Genomic DNA, 16,636 nt, shown 5'->3' with positions numbered 1-16,636 from the left:
CGGTTGTGGGCAAAGAAAAATGATGGGTTAGATTCCCATCCATGGCGCAACAGAAAGCCGCCGTCAGCTGCTGGCCCAACACACACGACGCCTTTGCTAGGTAGGCGTGCTCCTCGACAAATGAAACGAGTATTTCGCGCTGCCTCTCTGAAACATGAGGACCCAGCCGCCTGTCCTTGTGCGACGACATCGTTTCGGTTTCGGCGCGCGAACAAGTCCAAAACGTAAACAAAGCGAGGCAAGTTGTTTGAATAACGTATGGCACACTACCTAGCGACTAAATAAGAAAACAACAGAAATAAAATTACAACTGCCAGTAGCCGTCTGCACCGCAAGCTCACATTTATTACTTAAAATTATATTTGCAAGTGTTCTATACAAACCAATGTTTTTTTTTTATCAAACCAGCAACATCCTTCAATTGCTATACCGTCCCCCAAGTACAAACCAAAATGATGACGTGATCTTCCGGCAGACCGTCGCTCGTTCATTGGTTCCCCTCACGCCGCCCCGATCCACTCTTTCTCCGAGTGACGTAATCGAGACGTAACTGGTTGGCCAGACCAAACCGGCTCCAAAGCGAACGGCTACCGAATACGGCCCCTGATGTCCTTGGGCCTGCACGCTCACCTGTTGTCTTTAGGCACCCGGAGCAACCTTGCAGGGCTTGTTTTTGAGGTATTCGTGCACCACTGCATGATGCACGAGTGGTACGAGTCGTGAAACGAATGAAACATCGCGGAGCACAAGCGCACAGCTATCGAGGACCACGAAACTGACGAAACTACCCGCGCCGATTAACGCACAGCAGCGCACGCTTCCCGTTAACAGCAGATAACGAAACACGAAACGTCATGCAGCGGGCTAAGCTGGCGGCGGGCCGCCGGGCGCGCGGGGAGACAGTCGAAGGTGATAAAATTACGAAGGAGTGGTGTGGGAGGTGCAGGGGAGAGAAGGCGTAGGGAAGAGCTCCGCCGTCGTCGCGCGCCCGCGCGACGATCTACTAGGCCATGCAAGGGAAACAGATTTTCTGCTTCGCCCTCCTCATAGATGGCGCCAATTACCTCTGCCACCTAAAGTCCCTTGATAGTTTGAAAGTACTGCCACTCTAGGACCTCTGCCGCCGCCGCGCGACCTCCTTGCGTCCACCTCGCCACTTGGGCGTCCCCCCCACGGCAAACCGTTTTGCCCCCGTTTTTCTGCATGACGATTGGTCTCCCTGCCATTGCCCTTGGAAACGCGTGCATATTGCGTATTTCTTGTGTTTTTCTTTTTCGTTCGCGCCATTTTTCTCCTTAGCTCGGCTTGCTCGACGCTTTAGGTCGGCGTAGCGAACCTTGTACGCTGTGTTTCCTGCTCTTTGTGCAAGTTCTATGCCGTACTGTTGTGAATATAACTGCAGCAAGAAGCCTGAAGATGGTTGTGCGGTTTTCATACCACAAGAAAAGCGTGACGGCTTGCGCACGAAGCAGTGGCTGCATAACATTGGCCGAAAAAACTTTGTTCCGAAAAAGAACAGTGTTGTTTGTGAGCTGAGGCATCTTTCTTATTGCTCGTAGCAAAGCATCCCGTAATGTTGCATTTTTTTTCTTTTTTTTTTCCGGCCTGCTCACCAGTGTTTTCGTTGCCACAATTTGTACGTTGCATAATTTGTACGTTGCGCACGTTGGTTGTCCTGAATATGCTTAATAATCTGCGGCGGCTCCATCACCTCTCACATCGCCAACTCTTGTTATTCAGTCAGAAACGCAGCATTATAGATTCTGCTTTCCGCTGTAAACAATTATGTGCGAAGGTACAGCCTCTCGATAGCACTTCTCGCGATTTTTAGGATCCGCTGCCTGTTTTACTGAAAATAATATAGCGGCTTATAGAGGAGCTATCATTTCTAGCTTACGTTAATCTGTGCGTCAGTCAGATACAATGAATCCAAGCCCTGCAAGACAATTGTGGCAAGTGTACCTGTGGTATTGCAGGTGATGAGCGCTAGCTAGTCCACATTGCGTTTTTGAGGTTTTAAGGGAAAAGCATTTAGATCTCTCTAGGTGGCGTTGTGAACAGTAAACATCACATCACCTAAGGAAGGCCAGAGGCGACCCAAAGCTTGTCCACCTCTGTATTATTGAATGAAGGCGGATTAGAGTGTAGTAAGGAGGATTAGGGTGTATCAGTAAGGATATAGGTGTATGAAAGATGATTAGGGTGGATGAAGGAGAATAAAGGCAGATTAGGGTAGATTAAGGTGAATTGAGGTTTATGAAGGAAGGGGTATTAGGACCGATTAGCGTACCCGAACAAGGATAAGGGAGGGTTAAGATGAGTGCAGGAGGATCAAGGTCGATTAGGGTAGATTAGGGTAAATTAGGTTTCCCAAAGGAGGATTAAAACCGATTAGGATTATTAGGGCTGATGGAGGTGGATTAGGGTGTATTAAGCAGCAGTAAGGTACATGAATAACGATTAAGGTGGATGAAGGAGCATTAAAGTGAATTAGGCTTGATGAAGGAGCATTAGGACCGATTACGGTATATCACGGAGGATTAAGGCGCATGAACAAGGATTAAGAAGGACTAGGGTGGATTAAAGTTGATGAAGGAGCATTAAGTTTGTAAAGCATACTGTAATAAACCTTAATCCATGCTAAACCTTCATCCACCTTAATCGGCCTTAATACTCCTTAATTGCCTTAATCCATCTGAATTCACCATAATCCACCTTCATCCTCTTTCATCGACCGTATTACACCGTAATTCTCCTTCATGCACCTTAATCCACCCTAATCCCCCTTCATTCACCTTAATCCACGATAATTCTCCTTATTGGAGCCTGATCCACCTTCATCGACTTTGATCCACCCAATTCCTCCTTTATCCACCCTAGCCCTTCTTCATTCACTTTAATCCCCCTAATGACCTTTATCCACCTTCCTTCACTTTAATCCACCTTAATTCATCGTAATCCCATCACTAATCAATCATTACTTAACTTTGTTAATCAGTAATCATCTCTCATACATGGGTGCACATGCTTTGGTTCGCTTCCGGCCTTGCTTCGGTCAAGTGATATTTTCTCTAGCTCACAACGCGACCTTGAAACACACAGGCTTTCGCTTAACAAGCCACGCACAAAGCGATGTGCCACAAGGAATACTAGATCAGAGGCACAAAGTGAAGCATCTCATCATGTGGATGAAAAATTGTCTGGAATATAGAACTCGCCTCAAAGCTCCTTTTACATCAGCATAGCCCGTTCATACGGCTTTAAAAGAATACCAATCTCCTCATAAATGTTGCCTTCAGCATTATCAGTGCTGTTATCAGCATTTCTCAAAATTTTCAACATCACTGGGGCGCGCAACTATCCCTAAATAACTAAAAATAGCACGCCTCCATAGAATGCTGCGGCCCGTCCGCGGGAGCACCGGAGAAAAAGAGTGCCGTGCGCAGGCGGCGGGCGAGGAGAACCCAGGAGGAAAGCGCTGCAAGGAGGAGAGTGTCGCTACTTTCAAATTCTAAATAAAATCCCTCAATAACTCCAAAGTAGAGAAAGGCTTTGATCCAGCCGACGACGCCAGCGATAGGGTGATCGGTGACATGTGACCTTGCTCTGCCCCTTTGCCGTCATGAAAGTTCCTGCGCGCCGGGCGAAGTGCGCGCGTTTCGCCTGTTGTGCTATGCACATTGCTGCGATCATTTCGTTCCGGACGGCCGAAATGCCTTGTTGCTGTGCGGTTGGGTGCCGAAACCGGACGAAGGATGGCAAGAAGTTATTTTGCATCCCGCGTGGCAACCAGAACCTAACCAGAAGAAAAGTATGGTTGCACAGAATTCGACGGAAGGACTTTGAACCGTCGGTAACTGCACGACTATGCGAGGAAAGTAACGTAGAGCGATACGAAGGTGCGAGAAAAAGTATACACATGTGTGTGCAGAGCTGCGATAGTATTTCATTCGCAGGCATGAATGTTGACGGTAAAAGCTTGTAGAGATTATTGATTTTAATGCATTATGAGCCCGTTGACATAGCAAGTGCAGTGTGACCTGGCATGCAAGTAAATAGTGGGGCAGAAGCCGATTAACTCGCTGACAAATGTCCGCATTCCGTTACGTGCGATAAAAAATCACACATTTCATCAGCGAATTCTACTTTTACATTTTCCTGTGTATGTGTGCGCGTTGTTAACTGCGCTTTACAATATGACCAATAAGTCATTTCCAAATCTCCATATCCTAATCTTATTTTCTGCATTGCATATGTAAATAAATATATTCCTAAGTGCATGTATTACTCTGCTTTTAGAAACAAACACTGCATAGCCACTGCTGCCAGGCCATCCAACATTAAAGTATAATACAATATATCAAAGTACATTACATACGCATGTGAGGTCGTTCCTTCCAAGTTTCCCTTACACTCGAAGATGTTTCAGTCATCGGCGATGCTATTCTACTGATGAAAAACACACAACTGCAAATTACCATAAGAAAAACGCCAGAAGCGATAAACGGATCGCCAGCAGTGCAGTAATAGCTAGGCCAATCCGCGTGCGTTTTGTATAAGGGCCCTCTAATTCTTTCGCCCCGTAAGAATTGACCACTTGCAGAAGTACGACTGCGCATGCGCCAAAACCGGCCGCGGGGCGGCGCTTCGTGTGCGCCGTCTCCGTGGTTGGAAAGCAAACTGCGCTGCTCGGGCGTGACATGCCGGCCAACTGAGTCGCTTTCGGGTGCACGAGCTATTATTATGAAAATGGAAATAGTAATTTCTTCAGATTTCCGCCCGCGAAGGTTAAAGGGGAGAAGTTTGTGGATGGCAGCGGTGAAGCGGTCGAACCCGGACGGCACGCCGTGGCAGCTAACAGTGCATTCTAGGATCTGTTGCTTATGCAGGCGACTTCTATTCCCTTGTCATCTCCTGCCAGTTCTGCAACGCTGAACAGAAGGCCAGCGACGTGCTGGCAGGGCTGGCTGAGGCTGTAAAATATGAAGAATACAGTTTTCCTTCGCGCTCGTCACTGAGTCACCCTGAGTATACGCGAGAACGATTAAGCGATTTGTGAAAAACGGCGCAAACAAATGCGGCCAGTCTATGTACTTCGTGTCATTTGTGAGTCTGCGCTCGTCTTCTTTTCTTCCGTACATTTCAGTTAAGTTGCGCGGCCTTCCACCATGACTTCGAACCAATTCGCCCAACTATCTGCCTTGATGAGTATTCGCGAGTGAGCGGGAGCGTGCTGGCCTGCGGACGCACACGCTGCCCATATTTAAGCTAATATAACATATAATAAAATAGGTTGGCGTGAGCTTTGAGGCCTTAGCGCTCGCAAAAACAGACTGAATAACCTACTGCGTACATATAGCGCATGCGAAATTTGGGATACGGCTTCCTAAACCACAAGCATGCAACACAAGAGTTTGGCGAAACAGCACGAGATGAATATCAAATTTGCAAGCTAGAACGTGTACATCTGTTGTTCCATGCAACAACTAAGAGTTCGGGGAATGCGACAGGCATAAAGCACTCATCCGGCCACGCATTTACAGTGCTCTCCGGCAATGTCGCCAATGGCTTTTGTGAACCATGCTGTAACCACGTAGATGCCCGACTTCATGGATGGCGTGTACGTAGCTCCTATGAGGCCAAGCGGAAGGTGATGCGAAGTCAGCCGTTCACGCACGCCACGAGCGCATGCGTCAATGCCTGAGTGACATGACGTCACGCCACTGTTGGCTACATAAACGACTAACTCAATAAACGTGCGTTCATTCCTGTTCCTGCGTCCATTACTACAGTGGCGACGAGGATTAACCCCCACGGCCAGGGTAAAGCATGGCGACGCAAGTTGGGCCGCCTATTTTTGACGAAGGGGACGACAAGTGGGGCGCATATCAGGTGCGATTAGAAGCTTTTTTCGAAGCCCACGAGATTGTCGATCCGAAGAAGCGTCGGGCCTTACTTGTTGCCGCCCTTAGTACCAAGACTGTAGATCTCCTGGCAGGCCGTTGTGCGCCTAACAAAATTCAGGATCTGCCGTACGAAGCAGCAGTTCAAAAACTGGCCGAGTATTTTGCACCGGAAGGCAACGAGATAGCGGAGTCTTATCAGTTTTTCACAAGGAATCAGCAAGCTGACGAGTCGACAAGCGACTTCATTGTCGAGCTACGGAAAATGGCTAACAGGTGCAATTTTGGCCAGGCGCTAGAGAGAATGCTGCGTGACAGGCTTGTCTGCGGTCTACGGGATGGTGGAGTGCGTCGTAATCTGCTAGCAAGGCACACGCTCACACTGCAGGAAGCAGAGGATGTGGCGCTAGCCGCTGAGATGGCTGCACGCAACGTGCAACAGATGGGAGATGGGCCAATCAGAGAGGGCGTCCACGCAGTGCGAACGAAGCAAGAGCGGCAGAAGTTCTCCAGAAGACCACAGCCAGACAGGATGAAAAATTCGAACAATGAAGTACAGACCGGGTGCCTTTGCTGCGGAAGCGACACCCACAAGACCGCCAAATGCAGGTTCCGCCGCGTTGAGTGTTTCTCTTGTCGGAAGAGCGGACACCTGGCTTCAATGTGCAATTCCAAGCCACACCAAGAAAACGTAGCTCACTGTGAGGAACCATCCTCGGACAGCGAGGACTACGGACAGTTCCTGTTACACCTCCGTGAGTCGTCGACAGGACTGGTTCGGCCGATATGGCAAACGTTACAGTGGAAAGGGATGCCTGTGAAGATGCAAGTGGACACAGGGTCACCAGTGTCAATAGTGACATGGCCAACTTATGCCCAGCATCGCCACCGCTTGCCCAGGCTCGACAAGTCGTCGTTGCAACTGAGTTGCTTCCTAGGGAGACTACCAGTTAAAGGGCAGCTGAAAGTTCCTGTCACCTACGATGGAAAAACCACCAACGCGACGCTAGTAGTGCTCGGCTGCTCAGGCCCAAACCTGTGTGGGCGAGACATCATTCAAGCATTCCAGCTGACTGGAGGCCCAGTGCTGAACGTGGACGTCAACGACGGTAAGCCGCCAGCGCCTGATCAAATTGCCATTGCTGATACGCTGAGGGCGGAATATGCCGATTTGTTTTCGCCAGGGCTAGGATTAATCAAGGGACCTCCGGTTCATCTACAGTTATGCGAAGGAACCATACCGCGATTCTGCAAGGCCCGTTCTATACCGTACGCTCTACAAGAGCCTGTAAATGCAGAAATCGCAAAGTTGGCTGACACGGGCATACTGAGGCAGGTCGCCAGCGCCGAGTGGGCTTCGCCACTCGTTCCCGTCGTCAAGAAGGACGGCTCCATCCGCTTGTGTGGCGATTTTAGAACGACAGTCAACACAGCATGCCACACGGAACAATATCCGCTGCCAAAGATAAGGGACATATTTGCGAAGCTCAGCGGAGGGGAAGTATTCAGTACAATAGATTTGAAGGATGCATACAACCAGCTACCAATAGATGACGCGACAAAGAAGCTGCTGGTAGTAAACACGCCAAAAGGGTTGTATAGCTTCAACCGGCTGCCGTTTGGGGTGGCGTCGGCACCGGCAGTTTTTCAGAAGCGAATGGAAGCACTGTTGCAAGGACTACCGGGTGTGCAAGTGTACTTAGACGATGTGGTGGTCGCCGAGAAAAGAGGAAATTGTGACACGTTGCGCAAAGTGTTCCAGCGGTTCAGGGAAGCCGGTGTTAAACTTCACCCGCTCAAATGCAGATTCCGTCAGTCGGAGGTGGAATTCCTTGGTCACCGCATTAGCGCAAAAGGCCTAAGACCAAAGACGGAAAACATCGACGCGCTCTTACGAATGCCTCAACCTACGAGTGTAACGGAACTTCGCGTGCTACTGGGTCTCGTTACGTATTACAACGCATTCTTGGGGAACTTGGCTACAGTGCTTGCGCCATTATATGAGTTATTAAGAAAGAACACGCCTTGGTAATGGGAAGCTAAGCAAAAGAATGCATACGAGGCAGTGAAGCGGTTGATAAAAGAGGTGCAGATTTTGACCCACTAAGACCCAACAAAACCACTCATCTTGGAGACGGACGCATCCTCATGCGGTATCGGGGCAGTCTTGTACCACAGAGTGGACGGCGGAAACCAGCCAATCGGGTTTTGATCTCGCACCCTCTCTTCAGCCGAGCGGAATTATGCTCAGATTGAGCGCGAAGCCTGAGCAGTGGTATTCGGCGTGACGAAGTTTCGCGAATATTTGCTGGGAAACCAATTTACATTGGTCACAGATCATCAGCCGCTGATGCGTCTTTTTAGTCCCGATAAACCAATACCACCCTTTGCAGCAGCAAGGATACAGCGTTGGGCACTTTTACTCAGTGGTTACAAGTATTCCATTGAGTACAAACCGGGAAAGGACATAATTGTGGCCGACGCATTGAGCCGTCTTCCCGTGCAAGCGCCACATGATGACAAGACAGCGAAGTCAATGTTGAAAGATGAACGGCAGTACGTGCTGCTAACAGACCACCTGAACACAGGGGTGGTGTCGTCGCACAATTTGGCCGAAATGACGGCACGTGATGGCACGCTCATGGCGGTTATGCGTTATGTTCGGGAAGGCTGGCCAAGGAAACTGCCGGCAACACAAGAAGCATTACGACCTATGTTCCAAAAGAAAGACGAGCTGACATGCAGCCATGGTATTGTTTATTGGGGCCATCGGGCCGTGATACCCGCCGCAGCTCGGGAATCAATGCTGCAGCTGCTGCACGATACCCATCAAGGCATGTCGGCGATGAAAAATCTAGCACGGGCACTTTTCTGGTATCCCGGACTTGACAAGGACATCCAGAATATCGTACACGCATGCGCAGTGTGCCAGCAAAACTGCAGCATGCCACCAGCGCAAGAGCCGGTTCCGTGGCCGGACACATTTGAGCGATGGTCTAGAATCCACGTTGATTTCGCAGGACCAGTCGAAGGGCGAATGTTGATGATCGTAGTGGATTCGCATACCAAATGGATAGAGGTTGTTCCGCTTAAGGTAACCAGCGCAGATAACACTGTTGAAGCGTTACGGGGCATTTTCAGCAGATTTGGGTTGCCTCGAACAGTTGTCTCCGACAACGGGGCACAATTCACAAGTAGACAGTTCCGCCAATTCATGGAAGATAATGGCATAGTACACCTACGATCTCCTCCGTATCATCCGCAATCCAACGGGCTGGCAGAAAGGGCAGTGCGCACTGTTAAAGAAGGTCTGCGCAAAAACGTGCATGGTACCCTTGAAAGACGCTTGGCCCGATGGCTACTGCGTTATCGGCGCACCCCACTTCAAAACGGAAAGACACCTGGCTTCTTGCTTCTTGGTTTCGAACCACGTACTCTGTTGGATAATATGTCACGACCTTTTTCTGCTGCAGGAGCACTTCCGCGCAGACATTCGCCCGGACAACCGGTGTGCTGCAAGGACTATAGGGCAGGTGCGAGCTGGAGACCCGGAGTGATACAGAATACCAGGGGCGCCCGCCTGAGCACGGTCAAGACGGAGGATGGGGAAGTATGTGAGCGTCATGAAGATCAGCTACGACACCGCGCGGATGCTCAGCAACCAACATCGCTGGACGAGGAAGGCGCTGAAAGGAACGGATTAGCCCCACCAAACGAAGATGCAGACCCTCTGGCGGGCTTTTCGGGTACCAGCCCCAATTCCTCGGCTAGCGAAGAGCACGAAACGGGAGCTGCCAACACTGGAGTCCCGGAAGAGCACGACACGGGTACTGCCAATGCTGGACCTCTGGCAGTTCCAATTCGCAGATCAAACCGGCGTCGCAAGGCGCCAGACCGTTTCCAGAGCTCCTCCTAAGGGGAAGGAATTGATGTGAAGTCAGCCGTTCACGCACGCCACGAGCGCATGCGTCAATGCCTGAGTGACATGACGTCACGCCACTGTTGGCTACTTAAACGACTAACTCAATAAACGTGCGTTCATTCCTGTTCCTGCGTCCATTACTACAGAAGGTCCACGGTGTTTACGTTCAGTTTTATGTGCTTAACTTAACCCTATTTTTTAAAGCCCATCGGCGGTCGGACGAAGTGTTGGCATGAAGATAACCCCACGCATTGTCGCTCATTATCCAGCGCTCAGAGAAGTCAGCTGTCGGTCCCATTTGCAAAAACGGCAAGAGAATGAAGTCCTCTTCAATCATATTTAAGGCAGGTCATATATGGCAACTACCAAAGAATGTCGACGCTTTCACAAAACGTGAAAGAAGCTCTGCAAACACAACGTCGCCACTCGATGCCGCCGTACCAAAGCAAGGCTGGAGCCGGGATGTTTTCCAACCAAGCGGCGAGGCGCAAGCTTCCCGTTTTTCGCGCTAGGTGGCGCTCCGACTTCTGCAAGTGGTCAATTAGACAGCCCTTATACGAAACGGTGCACGGGGACGAAAAGGCATAAACACAAGGCGCGTCGTGATTCAAGTTTACGTGGCGACGTCGCACGGTTCACGAAAACAGTCAACCACATTCACACACGCTGTTAAGAACGGCCAGCTGCAGTGCAAGTTTGCCAGCCATTTACGCCAGCGGTGGCAACCTCATCTTGGAATTCCGCCGCCAACCTCTAGCCACGGCGTGACTAAGTCGACTTTGTGTCGGGAACAATACGCGCATCCTCCACTCTCCGTCGCTTCAGCTAGGATGCGTTCAACGAAGCAGGCTTTGTGCTGAAACCGCCACCGTTACGCTCTAGCCTCGTCGCCGTTGTGACTGGAGGAATTCGACGAAGCAGGCTTTGCGCGCAACGCGACAACGCCGCCCTGTTCTACTATGAGTGGGGGAGTTAATAATAATAATAATAACTTCTTTATTTCCATCAGTGATGGAGGAGACTGCGGGTAAAAGTCGCTTTGGGCAAGCGACTTGACTAGAGCCCGCAGCCTCCTTTACAAGGCAAACGCGATTGCACAGGAGGTATATATATACATAACAATTGACTATAAGTGAAATATGCACAAATATAAACGCAAAAACACAACTTATCTAAAAAACGCTCTTCAATTATTTAAGAAAGATTGAGTGACAAAATGTTCACGTAAAGCTCGTACACCAGTTATATAAATGTCAAGACCTGATTTCAGAAACAAATTTAAAAGTGTTGGTAGTGTGTATGATATCTTTTGTGTAGAATAATTGGCACGCGAAGTGACCACCTTCCACTGTTCCGTACACCTTGTAATGTAAGAATGTGTGTTCCTGGTGAGATTAGATAACTCGTGAAGAAACTTTAAGTTCTCTTTTACCTCCCGTTTGAAAGCTTGACTTAACTTGTAATTATAAAGGTTAAAAACCGGTATTACATTTGCTATCTGAAATAAGTCTGTGTGGGCATTGTAAGGCGGGTTAAATAGTATTCGCAAAAATTTTTTCTGAAGTATATGTATCTTTTCTAGATTCGTATGTGATGTGGTACCCCACATGAGCAGACAATAATAAAGTGTAGAAAAAAATAGGGTGTTATAAATAAGAACCTTGATTCTGTAAGGTAAAAGAGGTCTCAGCCGCACCATCATCCCAACTACACGAGATAATTTGCCCAATACCGATTCTATGTGCATGTCCCAAAGCATATTTTGTGTGAAAATAACGCCAAGTATTTTAAAACTATCTACAATTTCTAGGTTTACATCGTCATAAACAACGTTGATGGAACTGGTTATTTGCTTAGATTTTGGCCTAAAGATTATTGCTTTTGTTTTGTTTATATTGATTTGTAGACAGTTTTGTTTTGACCATACATGAAGAGTTTTCAGAGCAGTGTTAGCTTTATTCTCAAGGCTACTAGAGTCAGGTGACGAAAAAAATATACTGGCGTCGTCTGCGTACATTACGTATTTCGCATCTTTATAGATATTTACTAAGTCATTTATATATATGATAAACAGGAACGGGCCAAGAATACTACCTTGAGGAACGCCTCTGGTGATATGCTTCAAATTTGAGCGGCTATTGTTTATTTCAACATATTGATAGCGATCATTAAGATAAGATTTTATAAGGCTTCCACAGTGCCCTCGAATACCGTAGGTTTCAAGCTTATCAAGAAGAACAGAGGGAAGGATGCAATCAAATGCTTTAGTGAAATCAATATAATACCAAGGACAATGTTTCTAATTTCAAATTGCGATAAAATAAACTCTTTTTGATGGAGTAGTGCTAATTCTGTAAACCGTCGTTTTCTAAATCCAAACTGGGCTGGAGAAATTAGGCTGTGCTTGTCAAAAAAATTCGAAACCTGCATTAGTATTAGTTTTTCTAGACCCTTCGAAAAAACAGGTAATATAGAAATGGGTCTATAATTTTTAGTATCATTAACGTCACCTTTCTTGAACAATACAGACACTTTGGCTATTTGAATCCGTTTAGGAAAGATAGCGCTTGACAAAGACAAATTAAAAATACAGGTAATGTACGGGGAAATGATATCAAGCACATACTTGATAGGGCGAACCTGCATGCCTTCTGCATCGCAACTTGAGCTATTTTTTAGTGAAAGGAAAACTGATGTCACCTCATGCTCAGTAAAGGGATGAAGAAAGAGTGAAGATGAATTTCTGTTCGGCATAAATTCACTAATGTCAGACGACGCACTACCACCAGAAAAGTTTACAAGGTAATCATTAAAAACATTTGCAAGAGCACTTCCCGATACTTCGCTCCCACCAAGTATCAGGGTTTGTATTCGCGGAGCTGATTTTCGACGATTCAAGACATCATTTAACTTTTTCCATAAGGTATCAGGTTTGTTCAAACAACCCTCGAATTCTGCGTGAAAGTAGGACTTCCTATGGGATTTTAGTTCCTTATTTAGCTTGTTTCTATACGACTTGTATTCCTTCAATATACTTGGATCCTTAGTCTTGACGCGCGTTTTTATAATTATAGAGCGCGTTTTTATAATTAATACGTTTTAGCAATTCGGGGCTTATCCACGGCTTCCGTAATTTTTTACCGAGCCTGAGCTTCTTTTCTGGAAAATGGTTCTTATATATTCGAGAGCCGTGGGAACACCGACGAAGGCTCCTTCCCACGCGCCGACCAGGACGCAAGACAATGTGCTACCCGGGCGCGCTACGCCGGACGGCTCCGAATTCTACGAAGCCCCTCTGACGTCGGCTCCGTACCATTGCACCTGTGTGTGTGCGTGTGTGTGTGCAACCCGTGCCGGGGAGAGGCGGCCTGTTTACAATGACTGGTCGAACGTTTTCCGTCCCCTTGGAATCAAGGGGGGGGGGGGGGGGGCAGAGTGCTTATAAGCCGTTGTTGTGTGGATGCTCGACACACTTTCTTAAGCAGTCATGTTAGACTGAGACACTCTCTCAAGCAGTCGTGTTAGACTGACGTACTTCCTCTCGCAGTCATGCTAGACTGATGAACTGCATGTAAATAGTGTAAATAAACCTAAATTCCTCGTTCTCGATGAGAAGCAGTCCTTCCCTTCATCAACGTCCTCAGCGTGGATAAGTTGGACGACGGCATGGGCCAGCTACCTTCAAATTCATGCCGGACTCCAATCTTGACAACGGATCACGAGCGATGGGATTGAGTCCCCATTCCTGACAACGCTCACACACTACGCTCGATGTTGGTTTGTCGCGAGATTAAATCGCGCTGGCAGCCCGAACACAGTCGAGGAGACTCACTGACACGATCCATACCGCCGCGTCAGAATGTCACGACAGTTGCGCTGGCTCGTAGCACTGAGCCACAAAAAATAAGTCATCGTGTAATCGCTGCACGACAGACACACTTAGCGGCAAGAAGACTGTTGGCGCACTCGTTTCCACACACACGCAGGATGTTGTTTAGTTGTCATAAAGGTCGGACGTTTCAGCGACGTTATGCCGAAAGTTTTTCGGTCCAAGTGACTGTTAGCCTTTTTACACGAATTATTCGTTCAAAGTAACCGCTATGTGCGCCCAGCACACTTACAAGCAGAGGAATTCACAGAGCAAGCGGGATTAAGCGCAAGCAATCACCAAGGCTCGCGCGGTGATTGAGCGCAAACGAACGCAAGGTAAACATGCGGAATCGAGACGATCAAGCACTCATTCCGCTCCCTGATCGTTTTTCTTTCAGCGCTCATTTGAAATTAAATGACTAGGTTTAGAAGTTCGGCGCCTTATTTCGTTTTTCACCGCAGTCAGGCAAAATCAGGTTTTATTTCCGGGCGTGTGCAGATATATTTTCACCTCACGAATGCCGCGGCGCCGCGGTTTAGCTTGGACGCCGTCTGCTACAGGAACTTCCTAGGTCACGCGTGCGGCAGATGTCGCTACCTTAGTATAGATGGGCCTAAATTATCAAGGGGTTTTACTGCCGCCGAAGCCGGGGGGGGGGGGGGGCATAGAGTTTCATATTAGTATACGTAGCGGCAAATCTGGCGCTGCGATCGTTCAACCATCATGGGAATGATGGGAGGTACAGGCTTCGGATTGGCATTCTATTGACTGGCGAACTAGTCTACAAGTATAGCTTTTTTTGGCAGTTTTAGTTTCGCTCTAAGTGGGGCAGTGCAACGCAAAGCTCTCTGCCTTTGTTATGTTGCTCGGAGTGGCGACAGCGCGCTGGGCCAGCGACTGGGACGATGCTTGTGTCGCGGTGTGGCGTCGAAGCCCTGACGAGAAAGCCACGGCATCGTAAACGTTGAAAGAACATGTTTTGAGCGTTTGGACCTTGGTTTGTTAAGTGTGTGGGGTTGGCGCTGTAGCGTTACGTGCTTTATGTAACTTCAGAATAGGACAAAGGCAGTACTGGTACAAGACATATACAGTTGTACTTCTGGTGGCTTGACAATCAAGTTTTATTGAGAGCTTCATTATGCATTGCTAGTTTATGTGCTCATTGAAATGCGTGTTTTAGGACTTTGAGAACACAAACTTACTCGTGTAAGGAAAGGTTGCTGCCTCCTGGCTGTATTTTAGTGTCGCAAAATGGGTGAGTGAAAAGCCACGCCATAACGCTTCGGAAGCGGTACGTCAATATTGTGAGCATTATATTACCCCTTCATCTTCTTCATCTGTATATATTCATCATGGCCAGCGTCATCGTCTTCAGCGCACGAGCTGCGCAATAAACCATTGAGGCTTAACAGCTGTCTCGCAAGTGGCGGAGGCTGATTTAGACCCCTTGATCCTCTACGCCTTCGAGTTTCCCTGGAGCTTCGTTCAGGCCGCCGCTTGCTCCACTAGGAGGATCTTCTTGGGTCAGGATGCCCCAAGAAGATCCTCCAGGAGCCTCCGGCGTCACCGTCTCTGCCCCACCGGTCGTTCCTTCATAGACCGTCAGCACGCGGCAGCGCGATCCCACCATGTTCGCTGGCCTTCGTAGTGATGACGTTGATGACTGGCTGGACAATTATGATCGCATGAGTGAGTCTAACCGGTGGGATGACATGCACAAGCTTCGCAACGTCGCATTCTACCTCACTGACGTTGCCAGGACTTGGTTTCTCAATCACCTTGCCTGAGAGCACCTTGCCTGACTGGGCGGCATTCAAACACCAGCTTCGGCAGATTTTTGGCGCTCCCAACGTCCGCTCTGAGGTCACCAAGAAAAAGCTTGATGGACGCACGCAAAATATGATGACGAAATACTCGTAGGAAGCCACTAGCGTCCTAGCTAGCACTGCATCAGATGTTCTTAAAAGTACTTGAAGACGTTCAGCAATCGTGACAGCCGTCGCAGCCTTTCGAAAGAGTGAGAGAGTTCGCAAGTGCCTGTCGTCTGCGAGAAAAGTCTCGCGTTTGCAGCGAGCAGGCGTCGTAGCAGACGACACTTGTAGCATTCCGCTCAGGGGCGCAACGCTTTCTCACAATACAACATTTTTATTTCCAGAAATACTTGATAATTTTTATATAAGTACATGCACGGTTGTTATTGCTGTTGCAAAAATGAATAAATAATTATTCTTTGGCGTTAAATCGGGAACAGAATTGCACAAGTATGCATACCCTGATGTGTCCTGGTGACAAACCATAGTAAACCATGCTTCCATCTCAAAGTCATACAAAGTTTATGTAGCGTGTTGTACATTATATAACATACTGCAGAAATAAAATTAGACATTACGCGATAATATTTTAGTATAGCTTTGTTTACTGCGCCACAAGCAAACGCCACTAGTCTAAAGACCGAAGTCAATCCGAAGCCTGTACTTCCCATCATTCCCATGTAGGTTGAGGCAACACTCATGAGAACCCCCGTAGACACGAGCGCCACATTTCCCTCTAGGGTATTTATTTAGAAACTCTATGCCGGGGGGTTTCCAAGGCCGCGCTGCGCCACGCTTTCGCGGCGCTGCCACCGTAGGCGCAAGGTAAATAAACCTGGTAGCGAAGCTTCCATAGGAGCCCATACGTTCAAAACATGGCGGTCCATCGCCGGTTCATGGGGCTTAGCGCCATCTGTATGTGGTGGGAACACTTCCGGCGGAAAAAAAAATAACGTGACGCCATGTCCGTTAAAAGCAGAAGTGACGTCATTTTGTTTTCGAAGGCGCGAATTTTGTTTTGTTGTTCTTCCTTTGGAGCTATATATTCAAATGCCCCGCCATTCGACTTGATGGGCGTTTCGAGCTTTCAGCGTGGAAAGCGATGCAGGAAAAGGCCAGCCGTACGGTT

At 48.2% G+C, this 16,636-nt stretch overlaps 1 protein-coding gene across 12 annotated transcripts in view; it reads left to right on the top strand.

The window, feature by feature from the left end:
- Positions 1 to 16,636, top strand: part of LOC139054433 (protein FAM184A-like) — a 363,879-nt gene that overhangs the window by 251,736 nt on the left and 95,507 nt on the right. Inside the window, exon 11 of one of the 12 annotated variants that reach the window (XM_070531394.1) lies at positions 9,377 to 9,952. The exons of the other annotated variants lie outside the window; for them this stretch is intronic. Within the exon in view, the coding sequence (XP_070387495.1) occupies positions 9,377 to 9,431 (55 nt within the window). The 3' untranslated portion in view covers positions 9,432 to 9,952. Of the gene's footprint in view, positions 1 to 9,376; positions 9,953 to 16,636 lie in introns of those variants that run through there. 12 annotated transcript variants of the gene reach the window in all.

Source organism: Dermacentor albipictus, chromosome 1, assembly GCF_038994185.2.
Source record: "Dermacentor albipictus isolate Rhodes 1998 colony chromosome 1, USDA_Dalb.pri_finalv2, whole genome shotgun sequence".
NCBI lineage: Eukaryota > Metazoa > Arthropoda > Arachnida > Ixodida > Ixodidae > Dermacentor > Dermacentor albipictus.
Note: the sequence above shows the minus strand (reverse complement) of the source record. Positions and strands in the feature narration are given on the sequence as shown.